This window comes from Vicugna pacos, chromosome 1, assembly GCF_048564905.1.
Source record: "Vicugna pacos chromosome 1, VicPac4, whole genome shotgun sequence".
Taxonomy (NCBI): domain Eukaryota; kingdom Metazoa; phylum Chordata; class Mammalia; order Artiodactyla; family Camelidae; genus Vicugna; species Vicugna pacos.
This window is the reverse complement of record NC_132987.1, coordinates 27,785,521-27,807,547: the sequence shown is the minus strand read 5'-3', so window position 1 is coordinate 27,807,547 and position 22,027 is coordinate 27,785,521. Positions and strand designations below refer to the sequence as shown.

The following is a 22,027-nucleotide window of genomic DNA, read 5'->3' as shown; positions in this document are numbered from 1 at the left end:
GAGAAACACCGCTCACCAGCCTTCATTAACCAGAGCCCGGCCCCTGCCCAAAGATCATAAAAAACGCCAGGATACAAACTGTGAGCACTCTGAGTTGTGAACTCCATGATAACAGTGGGCACAGGGGTATTCAAATTCAAACAGTTGCAGACCCTAAACTGTTTGCAAACCAGTGTGCTGCAGGGGGCAAGGGGAGAGCCTGGGCTGACCTGCTGGCCTCCTTTCTAACCACAGTTTCCCTCCAACATTTTTATTTTAAGAAGCATAATTGAGTGCTGGCACACTGGGGTCTAAATGTGCAGCTCCGGCGAGGCCTTAATTCCCCCACGCCTTAGTTTCCCCATCTGTAACGAGACAAGGCTCCTCCAGCTCATGGATTCTTTTAAGAAAGTAAGTTCTCGGCCCCATATTTCTGGCTTGGGCAGTGGCTTCCTACCCCAACACTCATCTTCTTCCCCCTCCCCATTAGTTCCAGAGGGCTACCATGCTATGCTTTAAAAGCAAATTTTAAGACTCCTACACATTAAAAGTGATATTTCTACTGAAATATTGTTGTTTGGTATTTGTGTTCAATAAACTCAAAAGCATGATTTGTGGCCATTTTGATAATGTTGATTCTTCCAATCCAAGAGCACAAGGTATCTTTCCACTTCTTTGTATCATCTTCAATTTCCTTCACAGTATAGGTAACCTCCATGGCTAAGTTCATTTCTAGGTATTTTGTTGTTTTTGATGCAATGGAAATGTTTATGTCAGTTATAAAATTCTGGTTTTTGAAATGGAAAAAAAAGTGAATAAAGGGCCAAAAATGGCAAAATATCCTTCCATTTTATAGCTGTCTAGTTTCCCCAGCACACTTGAAGAGACTGCCTTTTCTCCGTTGTGTATTCTTGCCTCCTTTTTGTTGTAGATTAATTGACTGGTTTGGCAACTGAAAGAATTCGGGCTGTAGGCTAAGTTCATCCATTGCCTGCTTTTTGTGAATAAAGTTTTATGGAAACACAGAAAAAAAATTAAATAAAAAAAACATGATTTGTATGGATAAGGGATTGACTATAAAAAGACTTTCTCAGTTCATGAGACGATTTAGTTTCAATGTGTAAACATTTAAAATATCCACTGAAGTGAATAATATGTCTGTTTCTTAAAAAAAAAAAGTATTGCCATGACCAAGGTAAGGGGGAAAACAACTTTCCCTCACTTCTTCCGACTGAGGTTTTTGAAATACTGGGTTAGTGATGATGCAAAATTTCCTAGAATACTAAGAAAATATACTCTGAAAAACACTTATCCTTAATGAAACAGAAAGAAGTGACTTATGGAAATTCAAGTGGAACTCGTGTTAAAAACAAAAACAAAAGCAGATGCAGCAGTCCAAAAAAAAAAAAAAAGGCATGTTTCCACTGTGAATAATAAACTTCCATAAAACACCAGGTTGCCTCTAGCTCATTCTCAAAAGGAAGAACATGGTTCGGTTCCACTTTTAAAAGATTGGTTTCTTGCTATTCCAAAAAAGGAACTAGGACACTGAGGACTAGACTTATATTTGGCAATTCAGATACAAAAAACTGTGGCTATAGTAGATTTTTAAGAGAAGCTCAAGTTATTTCTTAATTCTATGCATATCCCCAAGTGAACAGGAAGTACACACATAAATGTTTACCTAAACAAAGAAAAAAAGAAACCTTACCATTGCTTCTCAACATTTTGGCTAAGATCAAGTGTGTAAAAGAAACCTTACCAAAACCCTTTTATTCCAGTATTCCTTCATACTGTGTTAAAATCAGTCACCACTCAGTTGATAGCCAATTGCATCTCACCAAATTCCTATCTCACCCTCTCCATCCCTCAGTGAACATAAAACCTTATCATGCATGGTCACTTACCTGTCTGTCTGTAAGCATGTCTTTTCTGAAGTGTATTTTTCACTGAGTCCTATCCAATAACCATGCACACAAATCTTAAGAGACAGAGCATTTCCAAGCACTATTTTGATGGAAGTTAACAATGGTTCTTAACCAAAATCAAATACGAAATTTGAGAAAGATCTGGATTTTTTCCTCCAATTTATAAGTGAATATATGTAAAAAATCATGATTTTACAAAATAATAATAATTTGGGAGAACATCAGAGTATCTGAAACAAACTGCTACTATCATCGTTAAGTGTCCTTACACTGTTGTTTTCAAAAGTTCCCTAGACCCTCCCTAAATCCCCTCCAGCTTGACAGCTCTCACTTAGTCTTTTGAGCGATTTTCCTTTTGAAGAGTAAATACCAAAAGGGATGCATTTTAGATTCTGGAGAGGTTTCTTCTGACTTTTTTCTTTACTACCTGGATAACTAAGAATTATTAGGAGAAAAACAGATAAAACCAAAGCACTGACCAGGCCAATGAAGCAACAGAGGAAACCAGACCCTAACTGACCAGGCAATGACTTTGCACTTACAAATCAACTTTGGACCAATGGACTTAGAACTCCAGAAAATATGCTTGGAACCTGAGCTCATTTTCTCTTATATAAAAGCTACCCTTATACAAGAAACATAACCTAACAAAGCTGACTGGTGGGGTGCAAGAGACAGTGACTTTTTGCTAGACCCCTACCAGGCCAGGCTCCACTCAGACACTCAGTCAACAGTTACTCCCCCAGACAGAATGAACATTTACCCAAACAATGTAAAAGTACACTGGAGGGTCCCCTTACCTACAATCTATTAGTTACTAAATATCTGTCTCAATTCTTTATGCTGCTGGGGCCAAATTGACAAATGCACATTGCAGGTTTACTCTCGTAACTTACAGAAAACAGATCCAATATATTTCTGAATAAAAACATACAAACTATAAAACAGTATGCCTAACATAATAATACTTTAAGTGGGTGTATATACTCATAGAAAAATTTTTAAACTCATGTACCAAAAACATTCACAGTAATTCTCTGCACAGTGATTTTCCTCTATTTCCAGATTTTTCTAAAATGAACAAAAAAGAATGAAGATAAATAAAACATACACTTTATCAGACTCTGTTAAATCACATCTTTTTTGTTTGTTAACAGGTGTCTCAGCAGGATCCAAAATGCAACAATTTTTTAAATTATAACTTTGAAAGGCTGATGAGTATCGGTACGTGTGCTAAAGAAATCCTGCGTAAACACCTGCTATCTTTAACTCATAACACCATTCAAGGCACCAAAAACTGATGTTCTTTAAAATCATGACGAAAAACACACCTTGGGTGCTTTACAAAAAAAAAAGAAGAAGAAAGAAAAGAAAACAACTAGGTATTACAATGGACGAATAAAAACCTTTCCTCTAAAAGAACAGACAAATCTGAATTTAAAAAGCATACACAGAATTGAACAGAACTTCTTGAAGAGCCTTTCACGCAGTTAAACTATTTGCAGACCACAGTTTCATCTACGTCAATATGCAACATTTTAAAACCACACAAAAAGGAAAGGAAACGTTTAGTACAGCCAGCGGTCCTGCGATGGGGCTGCTCCTGCCCTAGCTAGCAGCACTATCCAGGCTTCTCCGAAGACTTGGAGCAAGGCCCGCTGAGGCTCAGAGAATATACTTCCAGGTATGTCTTTTTAAATACTTCATACATTCAAATGTCTTTCCATGGAAGGGAAATCTATGATTTTCAGTGTTTAAAAACCATATAGGTTGAAAAATGCCAGCATGTAATAACAGGGTTGCTGTGTAAGAAGGCACCAATTATTAAACTCCAAACAGATGCTCACTGTGAATTACAGTATAATTTTCTTCTGATGACCCCAACCATCCCTAGCAAAAAGACAGCTTAATTCACACAAGACTGAGTAGTCCTACTTCCTAATAGGTAAGCATAACTACTCAGTAGTTTGATTTTATAACTGGATGAATACAGGCCATGTTGTAGGCCTTCACAACAGGGTAGAACAGGTCTTAAAACGACTTTCCTCTACAAACATTACGATAGGCAATTTCAAGAAAATATCATTGTGACGACTTTGGTAAAAAAAAGAATCTAATGAGTTTATTTACTTTCTAAGCAATGGGCCCTCTATCCAAACAAGAGAGACACTTGAAAGCTTTTCTTCATTTTGCTGAAATACGTCTGGGTACCTCAGATTTCCACAGGCTAATAAATGGCTGAAAAAATATTTATCAAGCACTTAGTTTTCAAATTTGTGAGAGAGAACATAGAATGTTATTATAGTATAATTTAACCTCTAACTGACATAACCAAAATTTTTAAATGAAGAGATTTGTGTCTCGTGGCAATCTAGACAGATTTAAAAAAAAAGCAACTGTGAGGCACTGCATGACTCTCAAGCATTATGGAATGAATAGTTACACTATAATTATTTTTTAAATAAATCACCCACGGGTTGTATATATGGTCAGTTCTAGTTACAGAGAATGTTAATTGATCAAAATATTATTCTCTAATCCTTCTCCTTATCACATATTCAACTATGAAATGGAACTTTACTGTATAGTTGTATGAGCAATAGGGGCCCTTAAAGAAACACATTTTATGTTACTATTATAATAATGTAACATCTGAAATACAAGGGCACAGGCCAAAATCCTAGCACTTTGTAAAGGAACAATGAGCAAAGGCTCCATCTACACCAGCACGAGCTTTTGACCCAGAGAAGAAAAGGACGTTTCTAAACGTACTAAATAAATGGCTACTATCAAAAGTCAAGTCATACAAAGGAACTTATTTACAAAACAGAAACAGACTCACAGGCTTTGAAAACAAACTTATGGCTACCAAAGGGGAGGGGGGTGGAGAAGGGATGGGGGATAAACTGGGAGTTTGGAATTAGCAGATACAAACTGCTGTATGTAAGACAGATAAACAAGGTCCTACTGTACAGCACAGGGAACTACTGTCAATATCCTACAATAAATCATAATGGAAAAAGAATATGAAAAAGAAGACATACATATAGTACAACTCAATCACTTTACTGTACACCAGAAATTAACACAATGTTGTAAATCAACTATACTTCAATTAAAAAAAAAGTCAAGTCACAAGGAAGTCAGTAAAGCCTGGAGCAGACTTCAGGCCTGAAGAGCCTCCTCCGGGCATTCAGGGGAGGCAGGATTCATATGGGAAGGATAAAGGTAGGGGGCCGACAGAATGATCAACGAGGCCGTGAAGCCTGGACCAACCCCCAAGTGCCAGACTTCAGTCTCCTCAACTCATCTAAGGATTGGACTAGACACTATGAACAGAGGTTCCCTCCATCCTTAAAGTCCGATGGTCCCCCCCCAGCTGTATCACAACAAGAAGTACAAAGGCAGGAGGTAGAGTTCACAGAACAGCAGAGACCCCACCAGCCTAAAGTAGAGAGCTGGGATGAAGACAGTGCGGAAGGTATGGGGGGAACAAGGTCATGGGAATTTTGAAAGTAAAGGAGGTTTAACAAGATAGAAACTAGGTTTGGTTTTTAAATATATGCATTGTAAAATGAAACATCAAAACACATGTAGCCTAAAGGACTTTTATTAGTATTTAGGAAAAAAAATCAAGAATGAGTATTTCATTTCTGCTCTTTTACATAAGTATTGCTTAGAATATAGTTTCTTCCACACAGGAAGCGCTTGGTAAAGGCTGGCTACTTCGGTGACAATCACCACCATCATTACTACTATCGTTACTGAGGCAGTTCTCAAGTGGTTCTGAACACGGCTTCAGACAGCAGACTGTCCGGCGGGAATCCTGCCTCTATAGCTTACCAGCTGTATAACGCTGAGTGTTAGTTAACCTCCTAGTGCCTCAGTTTTCTCACCTGTGAAACAGGGTTAATAACACCTACATGACAGGAATGATGAAGGTTAAATACGTACGCGTAAGGTTCTGGGCACAGTGCCAGACACAAAGTGCGCGCACGGTTATTTTTGCTGCGCTCGGTAGAGAGTGACGCTATTTACTCGTAGACCCTCAAGCCCTCTCTCAGGTAGGGAAAGGGGACGGACACGTACCCTTTAAATGCCACTTTAACTTAGAAAGTTGTATGTACATCTGCCTTATCCATCCACTTGTATATTGTTTCACCCCAAGACGTACACAGTGCATCATTAAATAATTAGGAGAATTAAGATGTCGAAAGGCTTCCAAAGTTTTTGTTTGCTTGTTTTTTAAAGGGAGGTTTCAGAGAATGGGTTTGTTTGGACTTCTTAGCCATTGCACTTACTCTTTGCTATTTTAAAACGTTGTATATCAATTTTTCCTTGCTAAAACACAAAAATTATCTTCTGATCATAAAAAACAACAGAAGGTGTTTAATATGCATGAGGAGGGTGTGTATCAGGACACGGCACCAGGAAGAATGGCTGCGGCCCTGAGGGTATGAGTCTGACTCCACCAGGTCTAAGGGACTAAATGAAGTCCAGTTTGTTCAGCTTGTGCTATAAAACACCCAGTGTGCCAGATACAGAGGGAACGTGACAAGATTATGTTATTATCAGTGTCAATCACAATAGAGCTAAGGGTGTGTCTTACACTTCTGGCCCTGACTGTCTCAAAACCCACAACGAAAGAAGAAAACCCTCACGTGTTAAAGTTAGATGTTTTGACACATCTATATATATACACAGCTGAGCTTCTCTTTGAGAGTTTTATAACCAGTGATCACACATCCTTGCTCTAGAAGCCTTTAAAATACATTCTTGGTCAAATTTCTTACCAACGCCAACACAAAAACATCTATGCAAGTACTTCAACAGAAATACAAAGCAAATCACAAAGGTACTTTAAAATTATCTGCCAGCCACACTTAAAAAAAGCACAAAGAAACAGGATAACAGATTCCACACTATTGTACATAAAATAGATAAAACAACAAGGTCCTGCAGTATAGCACAGGGAACTATATTCAATATCTTGTTAACAGCTTATAATAGAAAAGAATCTGAAGAATTTATACAACTGAATCACTATGCTGTGCACCAGAAACTACAATACTGTAAATTAACTACACTTCAATTTAAAAAGAGAGAGAGATCTAATTATTGTACTATTTGCATAAAATAGTGCAACTTTACAATTTGCACTACTCTTTACAATACTTTATACTAAATCTTTAAGACCCAGTGGGTATTCGGCACTTACATCGCATGTCAATTTGGACTGGCCAGATCTCAAGTGCTCAATGGTCACCTGTGGCTGCAGGCTACCATATGGACAGCACAGGTCTATACCATCATGGATCTGGAGGGTCAAGGCAAGACCAAATTCTAATCCTACAACTTTTTCTGCTAAAAAAGAAAAACAAAAATATTCTGGTAGGTTATATAATAAAGGGCCTACTTTTTAAATAAAGTCTTTTAAATTTTAGTACAATTTTCTGTCACCCTTTCCCTCCCCTCTCAGCCTAGGTTCCTCCAGCATGAGTTCTATCAATCTACAAAAACAAAAAGCCAGGAAGCCTCACTGAAAGTTCTTCAGGCTCAGCCACAACCAAACCATTTCTTCCCCTGCTATTTCTCAGAATTTCAGTTTACTTATCTCCTCTGCAAACGAACTTCCAACCCAACTGGTAACAAATGATCTATCAGAATGCAAAAGCAGGAAGTCAAAAATAGCCCTTCTAGAAGCAACCTACATGGGATTTCCCAAAGTCACAAAATCAGACCATGGAAAACCCAGGCTTCCTCATAATCTAACATGTTCTCACTAGTCCACACAACCTAATAAAATTCACCAATGAAATTCTTAGAAGCACAGAGGCTGTGATCGTGGTTTTGTGAGTACAAATGTGTGTAAAGAAAATAATTTCTAATTTTAGTTACTAACCTCCCTTCCCTCCCCTAACCACTTTTTTTAAACAGATTCTTTGGATTTGTTTTTTTTGACAGTCATCCTTACTCTTCCTCAAGATGACAAACAGTTCTACCTTCTGTCCAGTTTACACAGACCTGGAGCCATTCACGTATTTTTTTTATTTAGTTTTCCTTGTTGGAATTATTGGAAGCTGTTTCGCAACCTGGGCTTTCATACAGAACAACGCGAACCACAGGTGTGTAAGCATATACTTACTTAATTTGCTCACAGCTGACTTCCTGCTGACTCTGGCGTTACCAGTGAAAATAGCTGTCGACTTGGGTGTGGCACCCTGGAAGCTAAGGATATTCCACTGCCAAGTAACAGCCTGCCTTATCTACATTAATATGTACTTATCAATTATATTCTTGGCATTTGTTAGCATTGATCGCTGTCTTCAGTTGACACACAGCTTCAAGATCTATCGAATACAAGAACCTGGATTTGCCAAAATGATATCGACCGTTGTGTGGCTCATGGTCCTCCTTATCATGGTGCCAAATATGGTAATTCCTATCAAAGACATCAAGGAAAAACCCAACGTGGGTTGCATGGAATTCAAAAAAGAGTTTGGAAGAAACTGGCATCTGCTGACAAATTTCATATGCGTAGCGATATTTTTAAACTTCTCAGCCATCATCTTAATATCTAACTGCCTTGTAATTCGACAACTCTACAGAAACAAAGACAATGAAAATTATCCAAACGTGAAAAGAGCTCTCATCAGTATACTTTTAGTGACCGCAGGCTACATCGTATGTTTTGTTCCTTACCACACTGTCCGAATCCCATACACCCTCAGCCAGACAACAGAGGTCATATCTGACTGCCCTACCAGGATTTCCCTCTTCAAAGCCAAAGAGGCCACATTGCTCCTGGCCGTGTCCAACCTGTGTTTCGATCCGATTCTGTACTATCATCTCTCAAAAGCTTTCCGCTTAAAGGTCACTGAGACTTTTGCTTCAAGTAAGGAGACCAAAGCTCAGAAAGGAAAATCAAGCTGTGAAAGCAATGCATAAAATACGGCATTTTTCATGCTATCATTTCTTGCCTCATTGGACAATTAAGTACCAAACTACTAGGAAGGAAGGGGAAAAAAGAGCCTCAGTAATTACGTAAAAATACCGGGGGCTAGCAAATGTGGCTTGGTTTACGGAGCAGCCTTGTTTCTAAATGCAAGCCAAGCAGTACTCTTGTTGACTCTCCTTAACCCAAATGTTTGTACAAAAAACTAATAAATCTTGTTGAACCAGTACGAAACCTTGCAATAGCCCTGAAATCTAAAATGAGTTCTAGGACACAGTCTTAGAGGTACTCATGAGGCATAATTCATTTAAAGGCCTGGAATTGACTTTTTGATAGAAAGATGCAAAATAATCTCTATATAAGTTGCCAGAACGCCCTTCAGCAACATAACTTAAAGCCCTTTAGATAGCTTAAAAAAAAAAAAAAAAAGCCAGCCGATTTTTTTTTTACATGAAACCACTTGTGCCTGATTTATTTTTAATCCATCACTTAAAAGATGGTAACCTTTTAGCTCACCACTCCAATTTTCAACATCTAATTGTTTCCTAACCCAATAGCTAAAAATTTTTACTTCTAAAAAGGCCTGAAAATACATAGTTTTTAATGTACTGTATATATCCTTATATTCTACCTGGGGGTTATAAATAAAGATTTTCTACTGTCAGTAATGACAAATCCATTGATTTCTTATTTTTATCTTGCAGTAACACGATATAGACCTACAACGTCTGGCGGGGAGGGTGTTAAATTAAACTAACTGCTAAAACTACTCTTTTGCAACTAGCAACTCACATCAAAGATATGGAAAAATAACACATCAAATAGTCTTAAAATAGATAAGCTGGCTGCATGCAGCAGGGGGCAAGGCCTAGTCAGAAATGCAGCACACTGTGGGAGGATACAGCTCAACGGTACAGCACGTGCTTAGCATGCACAAGGCCCCTGGGTTCAATCTCCAGTACCTCCAATAAACAAACAAACAAACAAACACCTAATTACCCCCCCAAAAGGAAAAAAAATTTTTAAAAAGAAGAAGAAATACAGCACGGGCTGGGCTGACTGGCACCGCTCAGATCCTGAAGATAAGTCTGATCCCATGAAGGGCCTGCACTTCAAAGTACGAGTGACTCTACTCTCAGAGTCACAACCCTTTAATCAAATTCTCTCCACTGCCAGTAATGCAGAAAGGATTCAATAGATGGTAATAAAAGACGTATTCAAGGAAAAGAAGATTAAAAAGTTTAGAGAAGCCAACATGAGACTTTTTTTTTTCTCATTTCAGTACTAAAAGCACACAATTGGTAATGTATTTGCACTAGCTGTTAAAATGAAGAAATGGCTTTCCTCAAGCAAAATCAAACACATAGATACAGAGAGTAGCAGTTACCAGAGGGGAAGAGGGGCACGTGCGTGTGTGCTGGGATGGGGGGAGGGCTGGGTAAAGGATCAACTGCATGGTGATGGAGGGAAACAAAGTTTTGAGAGGTGAGCATGTTACAGAGCACACGGAAGTAGAATTATAATGTTGCACAACTGAAACTTATATAATGTTACAAATAAATGCTACCTCAATCAAAATAAGTAAATGATTTCAAAGGATGGAGAGAGGGAAAAAAAGAAAAAAGAAAGAAATGGTGTTCCTGGGAGCTAACAAAACAAGCCTGATTCCAGACTTATTTTTAGCTCCGTGCTGAGAACTATTTTCAGAAGTCTGAACCCAAGACAACTTGTATCTATAATTTCATAATACATTCTCTGAGTTTGAGGAGAATAGTAAGTGAGAAAATGCACCCAAAAGAGTGCCTGTTACCCTTGGAACATGGTAGGTACTGGACCAACTCCAGCTGGCCAGTGACGGGAACCCCCGTCAGCATCACACGTCCCACACGGCCAAGGGTGTAGATGACTTACCTGTGTTACAGGCCGGTACAGGCCTAGACACCAGAACCTGTGCTTGCTAGTGATCTAAGTATATGTTTTTATTGATGGGCAGGTCAAGATATTATTCATACAGGAGCATATATTAAACTAGTTTATTTTCTTGAATCTTTTGGTCAATTCTCCTTTTAGTCCTCTCTCCTTGGCCTTCACTCCCTAGAGCCACATTTTAGGGCAAAGGGGGGGTTAAAAATCACATTCTTATATTCTCCTCACATGCATGACACGTTAGTCACACTTCTTCTTTTTAAGCAAGAGAACCAGACACACTGCAGCATTCCTAACGTTAACATTTTATTAGCATATACTTTTAGTTCCCCTTTTTGATGGCTTACTCTAAATTATATCGACAACTTACAAGGGGTGCCTGGACAACTGGTGATAGAAGGATAGTTAAAAAAAAAAAAAAAGAAAAAGTGTCCAATTTTCTAGTAACTCATTTATGATGGCAAATTACAGCTGAATTATATCTTAACCCATCATGAGACTTACTCACCAGAAATCATTCATGTTCTCTCCTCTAAGGAAGTTGGCAGTCTTGAGAATGCTAAGTGCTGGGAACAACTGCGTAGCCAAAGAGGTCACATGAACAACGGGAGAAAGACGTCTGTGCTTGGGCAGCCCTCTGATCTCACACCCACACATGAGCAAGGGAGATCTGCAAAGTTCTTCCCAAGAGAAGGGCACAGAACCCTCAACCGATTTCAACCATTTTCAACTTTTTGCCACATTTGCTTCAGCTCCCTTTTCATTTCTTTAAATAAACTTTTTATTTGGTAATAATTTAAAATTTACAGAAAAGGTACAGAGTGAGTACAGAGTCCCCAGGTACTCTTCATCTACTTTGCCCTAAAGCTCATGCCGTACATACCATTACATACCTTAGTAATGCTTGGCAGAACCAGGAAATTAACACTGGTGCATTACCATTAACTCAGCTCCACACTTCAAAATGGATTCTTTTCAACTCTATTTTAAAACAAATCAAGACACCCTGATAGTTCATCCATGAATTCTTCAGGATCCATCTCTAAAATATCAGGCTTTCTGCTACCCTAAATAAAGACGGTGAAGTTATTTCATTATGTGGAAAAATGAGTGATGCCTACAGGTAGCAGCTGAAAAATACTGATAAATTCAGCCAGTGATGAACAAGGAAAAAATTCTACCTACTTTTGATACAGCCCTGGACACAGAAAAATTAGCAAGGGCTTCTTAATCATAATAAGAAAAAAATGTATGGGTATAGAGATTATGAAAGTCATTTCAGAGGATGTTGAAAAATAATCCCCCCCAAAAAATTTTAGAAAATATTCAGTTTAGAGATCAAAATTCCTCAAAGATACTCAGGAAATAACATAGTATATACTTCACAATTGCATTTTTGTTAAAATCATAGTAATAACAGTCTTCAATAAAAAAAAAAATGACTCACTGAAATTACACTTAAAATTCCAGGAAAAAAAGACAGTAAACCTAAGAAAAAAAAAATCACAGATTTTGGCCCAATTTTCATTACACGTGTCAAAAAACTAATCTTGTTTCCCTTCAGAATAAAGCACTTCACTTGTTATGAGTCAAACATAAATTTCCTAGCATCTGTTTTTCACGTAGTATCCAGTTCTTAAATTCAACGGGTCAAAAACCTAAGCCCATCTCAAATACAATCTCTTCTACGAAGCCTTAACCCATTTCTCAACCAGATGCTTTCTCCTCTCCAATACGTATTCTCTGAGAGTGGAAGGGACCCAGGAATGTCAAACGGTTCATCCTCCAGTGGACACTCGGGTTTTTGCTCAGTTATTGCACTTATTCTGGTGCTTGTCCCCCTCCTATTTGATTCATCTTTCCTGTGCCCAAAACTTCTTGCTCATCTGTATAATACGAAAGCGCCTCCTACAACACAGTGCACATAAAAGTAAATGAGTTTCAAACTGAAGTGGGGAAACACAATCAGTCATCATTTGCAGTGACTCAAATGCTTTTGAAAAAAGGGTACTAATACAGAAATTCTGTTAAATCTAGCCAGCCAGTAGCATCACACCACAAACCTGGACCATATGAGCACATAAGCTATACAATGAGAATCATAACAAAAGAAGTAGCAAATACAAAAACTCACCTGCTGTCATATGTATTACTCAGGCAATTAGTTGAGTAATCAATGGTCAAAGATCCTGCAATGAAATAATCAGGTTGCCAACTGACAAGCAGTGACTTACCAGAGGTATGGGAAAATGGGTTGCATACTGCAGGTGTCGTAGGAGGTCATAGTTCGATGGAAAAATTAACTCCCTCGGCTTTTCTCTCTTCAACAGCTTCTCACCATTAACTGACAGTCTCCTGCCCAAGGCAGGGTTGGCATTCTCACAGGACTCTCCAGGCATGGGAGAAAAAATCTAAGTCATGTAAAACAAAAGTTGGAGATTGTAAATGAAAGAGAGCAAAACTAAAACACAGAACTTCAAACACACAAGACACTCATACCATATCCTTTCCTTATTTAACCCCTGAGCAGAATAATAAATTGTATTCATTTCCACAAATGTCATATTCAGATCAGTAGCATCATCCTCCATTCTGAAGATGAGAAAATGACAACATCACACATGTAAGAAATGTGCACAGGGACATTTCCCAGAGATGAAACCAGACTTAAGTGTTTTCCTCATAGGGCTACATGTCCTACAAAAACATATAAACAGAAATTCACTAATAAAACTAACGAATAATAGACATAAAGGTTTTAGTCTGTACCCCAACCAATATGCATTTTCATAAAGAGTTACACATTGAGATCCATGAGGAACAACACGCTGTCATCATACTGAGATCAAGCAGAAGAATGTATGACAAGTCCAGAGCCAGGAAAGCGACCATTTAGAAGATGAACACACACAGAGCAAATCAACGTGGACCATCCTGATGAAACGACATTTGTGTATTCCTGAGAGACAATGATCTCTAAACAAACAAATGAGTCACAGTCAACTATGAGGACCGGAGTGTTAATTTACAAAAGGAGGCAATACAGCCAAAACTGAGGATGAGCTGAAATGAGACAACTGCATGAGATGATTAACTGCACCCTCGGGTGGAATATGAGAGGATCACACGTGCGTCACAAGGACACAGGTCATTCCAGCACACGGGGCAAGGAGCAGATGGGGGAGATGAGCTGGTGAGGTGGGGTTGATGGTCGTAAAGAATTCGAAGGTTGAACCTACTGGAAATTCCGAACCAAAGTCAGTTTTAAAGTCATTCTTGTCTACTTCATCAAAAATATTAGTAGCTCCTGAGTCAATGCCCATATGCGCCATAATTGTCTGTTCCTGATAATTGCCAGAGAAAGAAAGTCACATTGTAAATTTTGTAGTTCATTAAGAGGCTAAAACAAGACAGCGACATTTTAAACCATCTACCTCCTTTCCCCCCATAATGTCCTTTTTCCCCTCCAATAAAATAGAAGAAAGTTAAGACATACATTGCTTTGCAAAGTCACATTCTTAGTCTTCAAGATGAGAAAGATCTAACTTTCATGATATTTTAAGGGAAAAGCAAGCAAATTTCCTAATTAAAAACTGGCCATAATTTCCTTCACTGGGCTATCCCCAGTCACATGCTCAACAACTTGCCTTAGTAAGAAAAATCTTAAGAGCATATTTAAGATACAAGATACCCTGATGTCCAAGAACAGAAAAGAAAAAGCAGAAACAGGTAAAGTAACTTTATTTTTTACTCTTTGTAACTTCTATTATGGATAAATTTAGGGGAAAAAAAAGCATTTACACTGAAGAAATAATTTTTAAAAATCTTATAAGTACAAACTATGAATTCACGTGTGCAATGCTAACAGCAGCTTTTTAAATTACAAGTATAACCACTGTTCTAAAAACATCAAAATAGTATGTTAAACAGAACCAATATGAGGCTTTATTTTTAAGAAATTATCACAGTCTCTCACCATTTTCCACTATATTCCATCATCAACTTCATCTATTTTGCCTTGAAAATTCCCCTAAGTATCTGGAACAATGTCCAAAATACCAGAAAGTAGCAGAAAATTATAAAGCCATATTCACAGGATAAAGTAATTTGTTGAAAAGAGCAATTCTATAGCATTTGAGAGATAGAGATCAAATTTTTAGCTAATCAAAATGAAAATACGATGTGTTATGACTAACGTATATGCAGGAAAGAGCGACGAAAGTCATGAATGATACACTGGAGAAAAGATGCTCCTTAGAATGAAAACAGCCAGGACTTTAGGGCCAAACAAGTCCAATTTTGAGGCACATTAAACCAAAACTGGGGATTAGAAATAAGTAAAATTGGAAGCACATAATTCCAATTTCATTCCAATGAAAAATGTGATGGCCTGTCCAATCTTTTCATTCATAGTTGTAGCATATCCAAAAGATAATTTTAGAAGATAGAAGCCATAGTCCAAATGTTTTTTGCTAGTGAGGAACAGATAAATGAGCTTTGTAACAAGAGAACACGACTTCCACCACCACACAACCCTTCTGAAAGTGCTTCCCCAGCAGAGCTGTTTCTGGGGGGTGGGGCACCCCTCCCAGGGCCATACCTCCATTTTCACGTCATGGTCCTTTGGATAGTGTTCATCGGCATTTTCTCCTGCAGGCGACCGCGGCCGGGTGGAGGCGGTGACGGATAGGTCCCCTCGAGATATGAGGGTGCACATATAGGCGTCGTGGGAGAAGACATCGTGCCGGATGAACTCGCAGAAGAGCAGCACCAGGTTCACAAACTCCACCTTCTCACATTCGCTGTTCGGATCCGCTGCAAAGAATCAAATTCAATCAAGGCTCCAGTTTCCTTGACCCAGTAGAAAAAAACCAATTACTAAGGCTTAACAATATTTTCACAATTTTTCGTAATTTTTCTTTTTAAACAAAGTAAGGGATGTATTGGAAAACTTGCTATAAGGCTCTAGCTCTTTGTGCAGAACCGGCACACCAGTTCTGAATGTCCCACATGAATGGAAAACTAGTATCCGATGAGCTAAGCACCATTTCAAGTTTAAAGACAGTGGTCCCTGGCAAATGAATAACCACTGAACTAATCATGGAAACACCAAATTTCAGGTAAGAAAAAAAAGCAGGGTTAGACTGCTTTCCTCTGGTTTTACTATTGTAACAAGCTCATGACTCTTGACTGTTGGTTCTACCTTCAGTGTGCCTGTGTCTGTGTGTATGCACTTTTTCAAAATAGACTTCACAATAGAACCATAATTCAACTGGTATCTGAAAAAAATAGTGAGTGGGATCCACTGAAGAGAGAAAAAGAGAATGAAAGGAGCACCAAGATGAAGCCCTGCCACCCTTTAAAATTCATGACCAGTCTGTTTAACTCACCTTGTGACTCCTCCTATCGCCACTGCTCTCTCAAACGTCCTATCTGTGCCTCTCAGAGAAGGTGAAAAAGGAGTTAACTACGAAAACTCAACCTACAAAGCTCAGCCCCGGTACCATCACACTCACAAACACCAAGAGCGACCACGGCTGGACCCGGGGAACGCTGAACTCAGTTCCCTAAACCTCAAGCCTAAATGTTTGCTCTAGCCCACCTCCAAGCTCAGTGATGAGCAAACTACTCAGAAACGGAAGAGCTTGCTCTAACGGGCAGTGAATGGGGCCCAGAGCAAGCAAGGCTTGCTTCCTCTAGGGAGGAAGATTTTCCCAAAGAAAAAGAACAGGGATGGAGTCAGGATAAGGGAAGCAAAGGGCCAATGTCTCTCTACCTCCCCCAGGACACAAGGTGAGTCACAGCTCTCACTCCCCTTCCTGACAATGTGTTTTCTCCTCTCCGGAACCTCTCTGCCCTCTCATTTCTCTGCTCCCTTCTGCACGTTTCATCGCTGCTCCCTACATTCCAACCACCAGCTTGGCTGTGGCTCCTGCTCTCCCTCTGTCCTAGAAGAGCTGCCAGGTAACTACCAGAACTTCACCACCAGGCATCACTCAACCCCAAATGGGACAAAGGAATCAGGACTACTTCTTGCTGCTTTACCTCCTTCTTCTCTACAGATGCCTCCCTTCTTCACCTTCCACACTTCCCCCCACCCCGCTTTTCTGTTACTTTTCACTTTTGACATTTTTCTGTTGAACCCACACCATCTACGCTGAGACCCTCCCTGCTGCACTCGGTCATATGAGAACCTCAGAATAAGATCGAGCCGACTCTGATCACACAAATGAGTTTCTTAAAGTTTCCACCCACAGGTTGGCTGGCTGGCTGGTCCCCAAGCCCCCGACTCCCCACCAACAATGGAAGACAAGACACAAAAAGAACAAGAAAGACCTGACCATCCCAGAGAGTGTAGGCAGGCAGCCAACCACATCTACAAGTTACTTCCTGATACCAGAGACCTGGTTATAAGGTACTTTTATTTTCCCCACTTTTAATATCAGAAGTTAGAATATCAGAAATTTAGAAAACAGTGCCAAAAGAGAAAACTCCAAATCACAATATATATAGTAAACACCACAGGACCTTAGCTCCACTCTTCTGGTAAGAAAGATCTAGAAAGGGAAAATTAGTCCACCGATATAAGGGAATGAGGTGACTCATTGTTTTAATTATTAAAACTCTGGATATTTAAGTCTTTGAAGATCGCCTGATTTTAAAATTGCATTAAAGTCTCCTCGAAAACAGATTACAGAATTTTGCTCAGTAAGATATGCATTATCTTCAGTGCTAACTTTTGGTAAGATCACAGATGAGGGAGGATTCAGTCCCAAAAAGGGGTCAATCCCCTTGTCTAAGATCTGGAAGCAAAAAGCTTTACTTACACAGTGAAGGGGCCTGTGTATCTAAAAATCTCAGCAGAACATTCTGGAAAACAGGCAAGCTAGATCCAGCAAGAGAAGCTGAAGAAATGGACTCCTTCTCATCTAAGACCTCTGACTCACCACATCTCTACGATCAAAAAATAAACAAGCAAAGTTAATTACAGGGGACGAGTACAGTCACAACAGGTTATTAAATTTGTTAGTTTGTTAATATTTACATTCTTGGATAAAACATGCAAAATTGAGATTTCTGTACTTATTCGAGGTCCATGCATCACAGGTGAATATAACTTCCAAAAGTTGAGGGAAACTGCCCCAGAACAATGCAAACAATTTCAAAGAATACCTGTGAAAACCACTATTCATGTGAACTGCGGACACTGCGTAGCAGGCGAGAACACCCACTGGATGTGCAGCACAGCACAATCAACTGCCCACTCTCTCTCTGCAAAACCACTGAAAACAATGAGGTTGTCTTCATTTTTAAATAGTCCATGTTTAGCGGTGTTCCATCCAAGAAATATCTGGGCATGTACTACTGAGTTTGATTCTTTTGTGTTTGTTTTTGTCGGGCAGTGAATTTTTGAGTATGTCTGAGGAGGTACCGAGTCGAATGAGAAAACTAACATCATTCCTCCAGTAAGGTTCTTCACTCATCACACCTCACCAGCAAGCTCTCTCAGGACCTCCTGGAATCTCCACAGTTCATGACACACGTCTAGAGAAACTGTTTAACTCTGACATTCTTAAAGTCAGAACTTACCAGAAGACCAGTAAAGAAACAGTTTAGAAGCCATCAGAACCTCATTTTCTATTCTTTTTGCTATCTCTTTGACCTTCCCCATTTTCATTATCTACTTCTAATACTAAAATAGTATTATATTTAGATATCATCTCTTCAATCCCTCCTCTTTATAAAGGTCAAGTTTTGAAAATGGTGATTAATAGAAATCAATTATCTGAAACATCTCTGAGCGAATACCCTTTTAGATATGGGCACATTTACACCTACTAAAATTACAAAGTCGTCTCTGTGCGAACCTCTTCTGCGTGCAGTTGTGTGTGTGTGTATACGTATGTGTATCCTGGGACATGTGTGGGGGGAGGAGAGGGCACAACAAAAACAATTCAGAAGGAGCAATGAAGTTTAAAGAATTCAACTTTAGTTACTAAAGTTTTATCATTGCAAATTCATGGAAGAATAGTCTATTCAAATATACAGAAAAATGCAACGAAACACTTTTTTCTAATTTGCCCATTGTAAAAGGGGTCATGCGGTTTAGACCTTAGCATCGCTATCTTCAAGCCCCAATTTAAACAACATGATCTCTTGAATTCCAGTGAAGAGTACCTTCCCAGCAGGAGGAGAGACCTATGAAAATATTCTTCCTATTTCATTTTCTAGTGCTGTCACAGGAGGCAGGTGTATGAGCAGTAACAGAGAGCCGGCTAAGTGCGTATCCATTCATGCAACAGACATTTTCTGAGCATCTGTTATGCGCTGAGCACTATTCTGGGTGCCAAGGGTGCCAACACAACACTGAACAGGGTGCGCGAGGCCCCCGCTGTCAGGCTCACATCTGGAGGAGAGTGGGCAGTAAACGGTGAGCCAAAGCGGAAAGTAAAGCCGAGCGATGTGAGAAAGAGTGGCTGCGCTGTGGGGGCTGTCAACTGTGGACCAGGTGGTGATAGAAGAGCTTCTGGAGGAGGTGACACACGTAGAGCTAGAAATGACAGACAGGAAGTGACATCTCCCGAAACAGGAGTGGCCGTGTAAAGATCGGGGAACAGAGAGCGGCACCCAGAAGGAACAGCAAGAGCAGAGGCGAGTGCGGTGCGTGGGGAGACAGGAACCCTGCGGTGACTGAGGCTGTGTGTGGGCCGGGGAAGGGACGGGGCGAGGGGGGAAAGGCAGGTGTGCAGCCCACGTCAGACTCTGTGTGTCACGGGAAGGAGCCATTGGGAGATTCAGGAAGAGGACAAGGTGATTCCTTTCCATTTTGAAAAGATGGCTCTGGCTGCTGTGTGGAGGATGGCGGGGAACACGAGAGGGAGCAGAGACAGGCGGGGGTCCCTGCAGTCACCCCGCTGAGAGGGGACAGCCCCGGTAGGTCCTCGACACGCCTCCTCCCCAGCCAGCCCGCCAGACCTCAAGGACAGAAAGGGAGGCTCACTTAACAGTTTTCCTGCAACAAAGCTACTGTTTACGAACATTTGTTTGTTCTTTTATAATCTACTCCAGAGGCTTTAATTGCTCTCTGGGGCCAGAACACAATCTCAAGAAGTAAAACAATTTGGCAGCTGTAATCTCACAGTCACAACTGCCTCAAAGTATTTCCAGATTCACCACACACACGTGTGCGTATATACACAGATGTATATAATGCAAAATGTACAGATACATGCATGTGTGTGCGCCTTAACCTCACAGAGGGAGATTTCTCTTCTACGTTAGATACTGAAGTCGTATTTTAAAAGATATCATTTTAACTTAGTCCAGAATGTACAGTTTTGGCTTCATCAACTTAGAGGGGTCCTACTATGGAGTCTTTATGTGAATTTGTACGTTTTCCCCTTTTCCTTCATGAGAAAAAAAACAAAAATAAAAAACAAAGGCATAATGAGTAAGAAGCAGAACCTTGCCCAGAACGGTATTTTTAAGTGATGGTGTCCTACACATAGAAAGAAAACCGAACCTACCTCTGCCTCGATTTCTGCTTGCCTCTTCTCCAAGAGTTTTGCCACAGCCATCGCCCTGTGCTTGCCCGACCGTTTACAGCTCACAGCCCATTCACACAACAGTGTCACCACAGCCTCGTCATTAGGGGCAACCTAGTGACCAAGAGAAATGGGTACCAGCCATGTCAGACGAACTTCCGCCCAGTAAGGTTTAGGATGCAAGCAACAGGGTATTTAAAGCTTTCAAGCTTTCTTATCACGTTTCATTACAGTCGTTTTAGAAAGTGGTCCCAAATCTATTTTAATTGAGGTACAAACCGTAAACACTTGGTCATAAGGAAAGACATCACTTACACAGACCAGCTGAATCTGTGACAATCCCTGGAGAACGGGTTTCCTTGTTCAGGCTTCATGCACAGAGGATGATAACCAAGCCCCAGCAACCCCCCCAGACTCAATTTCAAAGGAAACAGAAAGGGGAGCCCACCCTGAACATCAAGGACTTCACCCCACTGCTGACCCCCCAGGCCCTCACTCACAGCCTCCGCTCAGTCCAAGAAGGACCTGGAAGGGAGAACTGCAGGGAGGCCGGATCAAAACCCACTGCCTCCGAAACAACAAAGGGAAAATGACAGCCAGGCATGGAACGGAACAGAACTTCCAAGCAGACCCAGTTAACAAAGGACAGGAGCCTGGGTCCAGCAGGGCCCAGCACTGCCACCAGAGCTACCAGCTGCAGTCGCTGTGGCCTAGAAAAGGGCAGCACGGGCTAGGACGAGAGGAGTCCAGGAAAGGCCACAGGGACCCCAGGGGCGTGAACTGGGGAGAGAGCAGGAGGTGAGCCTGCAAGGCGATCGGCCTTCGACGCAGTCTCACCCTTCCTTTTAGAGGATCTGTGCCAACCACTGGGACATCCACTGCAAGTCTGTGGTACCTGCCCGGCTGCATAAACACTCTGCCGAAAGAACTAGACGGTCGCAGTACTGGCATCTATACGCTGTGTGAGAAGTCCTTAATGCTTTGGAATCTGTGAGCTCAATTAGGATCATGCCAGCTGGGAACACACTTGCAGGAACAACACATGAGTGCACACACATTTAGCACAACGTTTCAGGAGGTGCGTGGACTCCGAGAAGACATCCAGGAATCCCAGGGTAAGAATCCTGATCAGCTTTTAGATAGTAGCAAACAGTTCAGATCCTATAAATCAGTTGATTCCAAGAGTTTTACTCATCCTACCGTAAATTTGGTTAAACACATGCTGACTCAAAACAAAGAAATGTGAAGTTATCTGGGGCAGGTATCCCAAAAGGAGCTCTGGGTCTCTTAATTTAAAACAAGAAAAATAAGTCCATTAAAATGTGTAAAAATTGGACATAGCATTTAAAAAAGAAAGCAAACTGGGAGAATTTCCTGCTTGTGTTCAATCTAATCCTGGGAAAAGCAAAAATATAAAAGTGAAACTCTGCACACTTAGATTCAGAGCATTAAAGAGAACAAAAGGAGTTACCTTAAAAATACTGCCATCAGTTTTTAATAAATTCACTAGTCAGGAATGTGCATCAGTCACATTCATAAAGTCTTTTTAAACTTTCCTCTATATCATCAAAATAAAATGAAAATATGCCACAAAAGAATAAATAATTGACTCACCGAAGTGAAGTAATCAGCTCTGCTTGACTAGAAATGCATAGAAAAGAATATATAAAGGACAAGACTTCTTTTTAACACAT

General features: G+C 40.2%; 2 protein-coding genes across 11 annotated transcripts in view; one reads left to right on the top strand and one right to left on the bottom strand.

Moving 5' to 3' along the window:
• MED12L (mediator complex subunit 12L) overlaps positions 1 to 22,027 on the bottom strand; it is a 295,438-nt gene that overhangs the window by 196,306 nt on the left and 77,105 nt on the right. For all 9 annotated transcript variants that reach the window (XR_012071818.1, XR_012071816.1, XR_012071817.1 and 6 more), the window contains exons 12-15: positions 20,316 to 20,447; positions 17,616 to 17,742; positions 15,389 to 15,603; positions 13,023 to 13,199 (exon numbers count right to left, since the gene is read on the bottom strand). Coding sequence is in view for 5 of the 9 variants with exons in the window: in XM_072959151.1 (XP_072815252.1) it covers positions 13,023 to 13,199; positions 15,389 to 15,603; positions 17,616 to 17,742; positions 20,316 to 20,447 (651 nt within the window). In the remaining 4 variants the exon portion in view is untranslated. The remainder of the gene's footprint in view (positions 1 to 13,022; positions 13,200 to 15,388; positions 15,604 to 17,615; positions 17,743 to 20,315; positions 20,448 to 22,027) is intronic.
• GPR171 (G protein-coupled receptor 171) lies at positions 3,487 to 9,088 on the top strand. 2 transcript variants are annotated; one of them, XM_015237980.3, is made up of 2 exons: positions 3,487 to 3,591; positions 7,872 to 9,088. In XM_015237980.3, the coding sequence occupies exon 2, from the start codon at positions 7,893 to 7,895 to the stop codon at positions 8,853 to 8,855; it is 963 nt and encodes a 320-aa protein (XP_015093466.2). In that variant the 5' UTR covers positions 3,487 to 3,591; positions 7,872 to 7,892; the 3' UTR covers positions 8,856 to 9,088. The 2 variants fall into 2 exon arrangements, with proteins under 2 accessions (XP_015093466.2, XP_006202871.2); XM_006202809.4 differs by having other exon boundaries at positions 3,491 to 3,591; positions 7,845 to 9,088.

Coding starts and splice junctions, on each gene's coding strand:
- GPR171 (XM_015237980.3), top strand. CDS start 7,893: ATGACAAACAGTTCTACCTTCTGTCCAGTTTACACAGACCTGGAGCCA.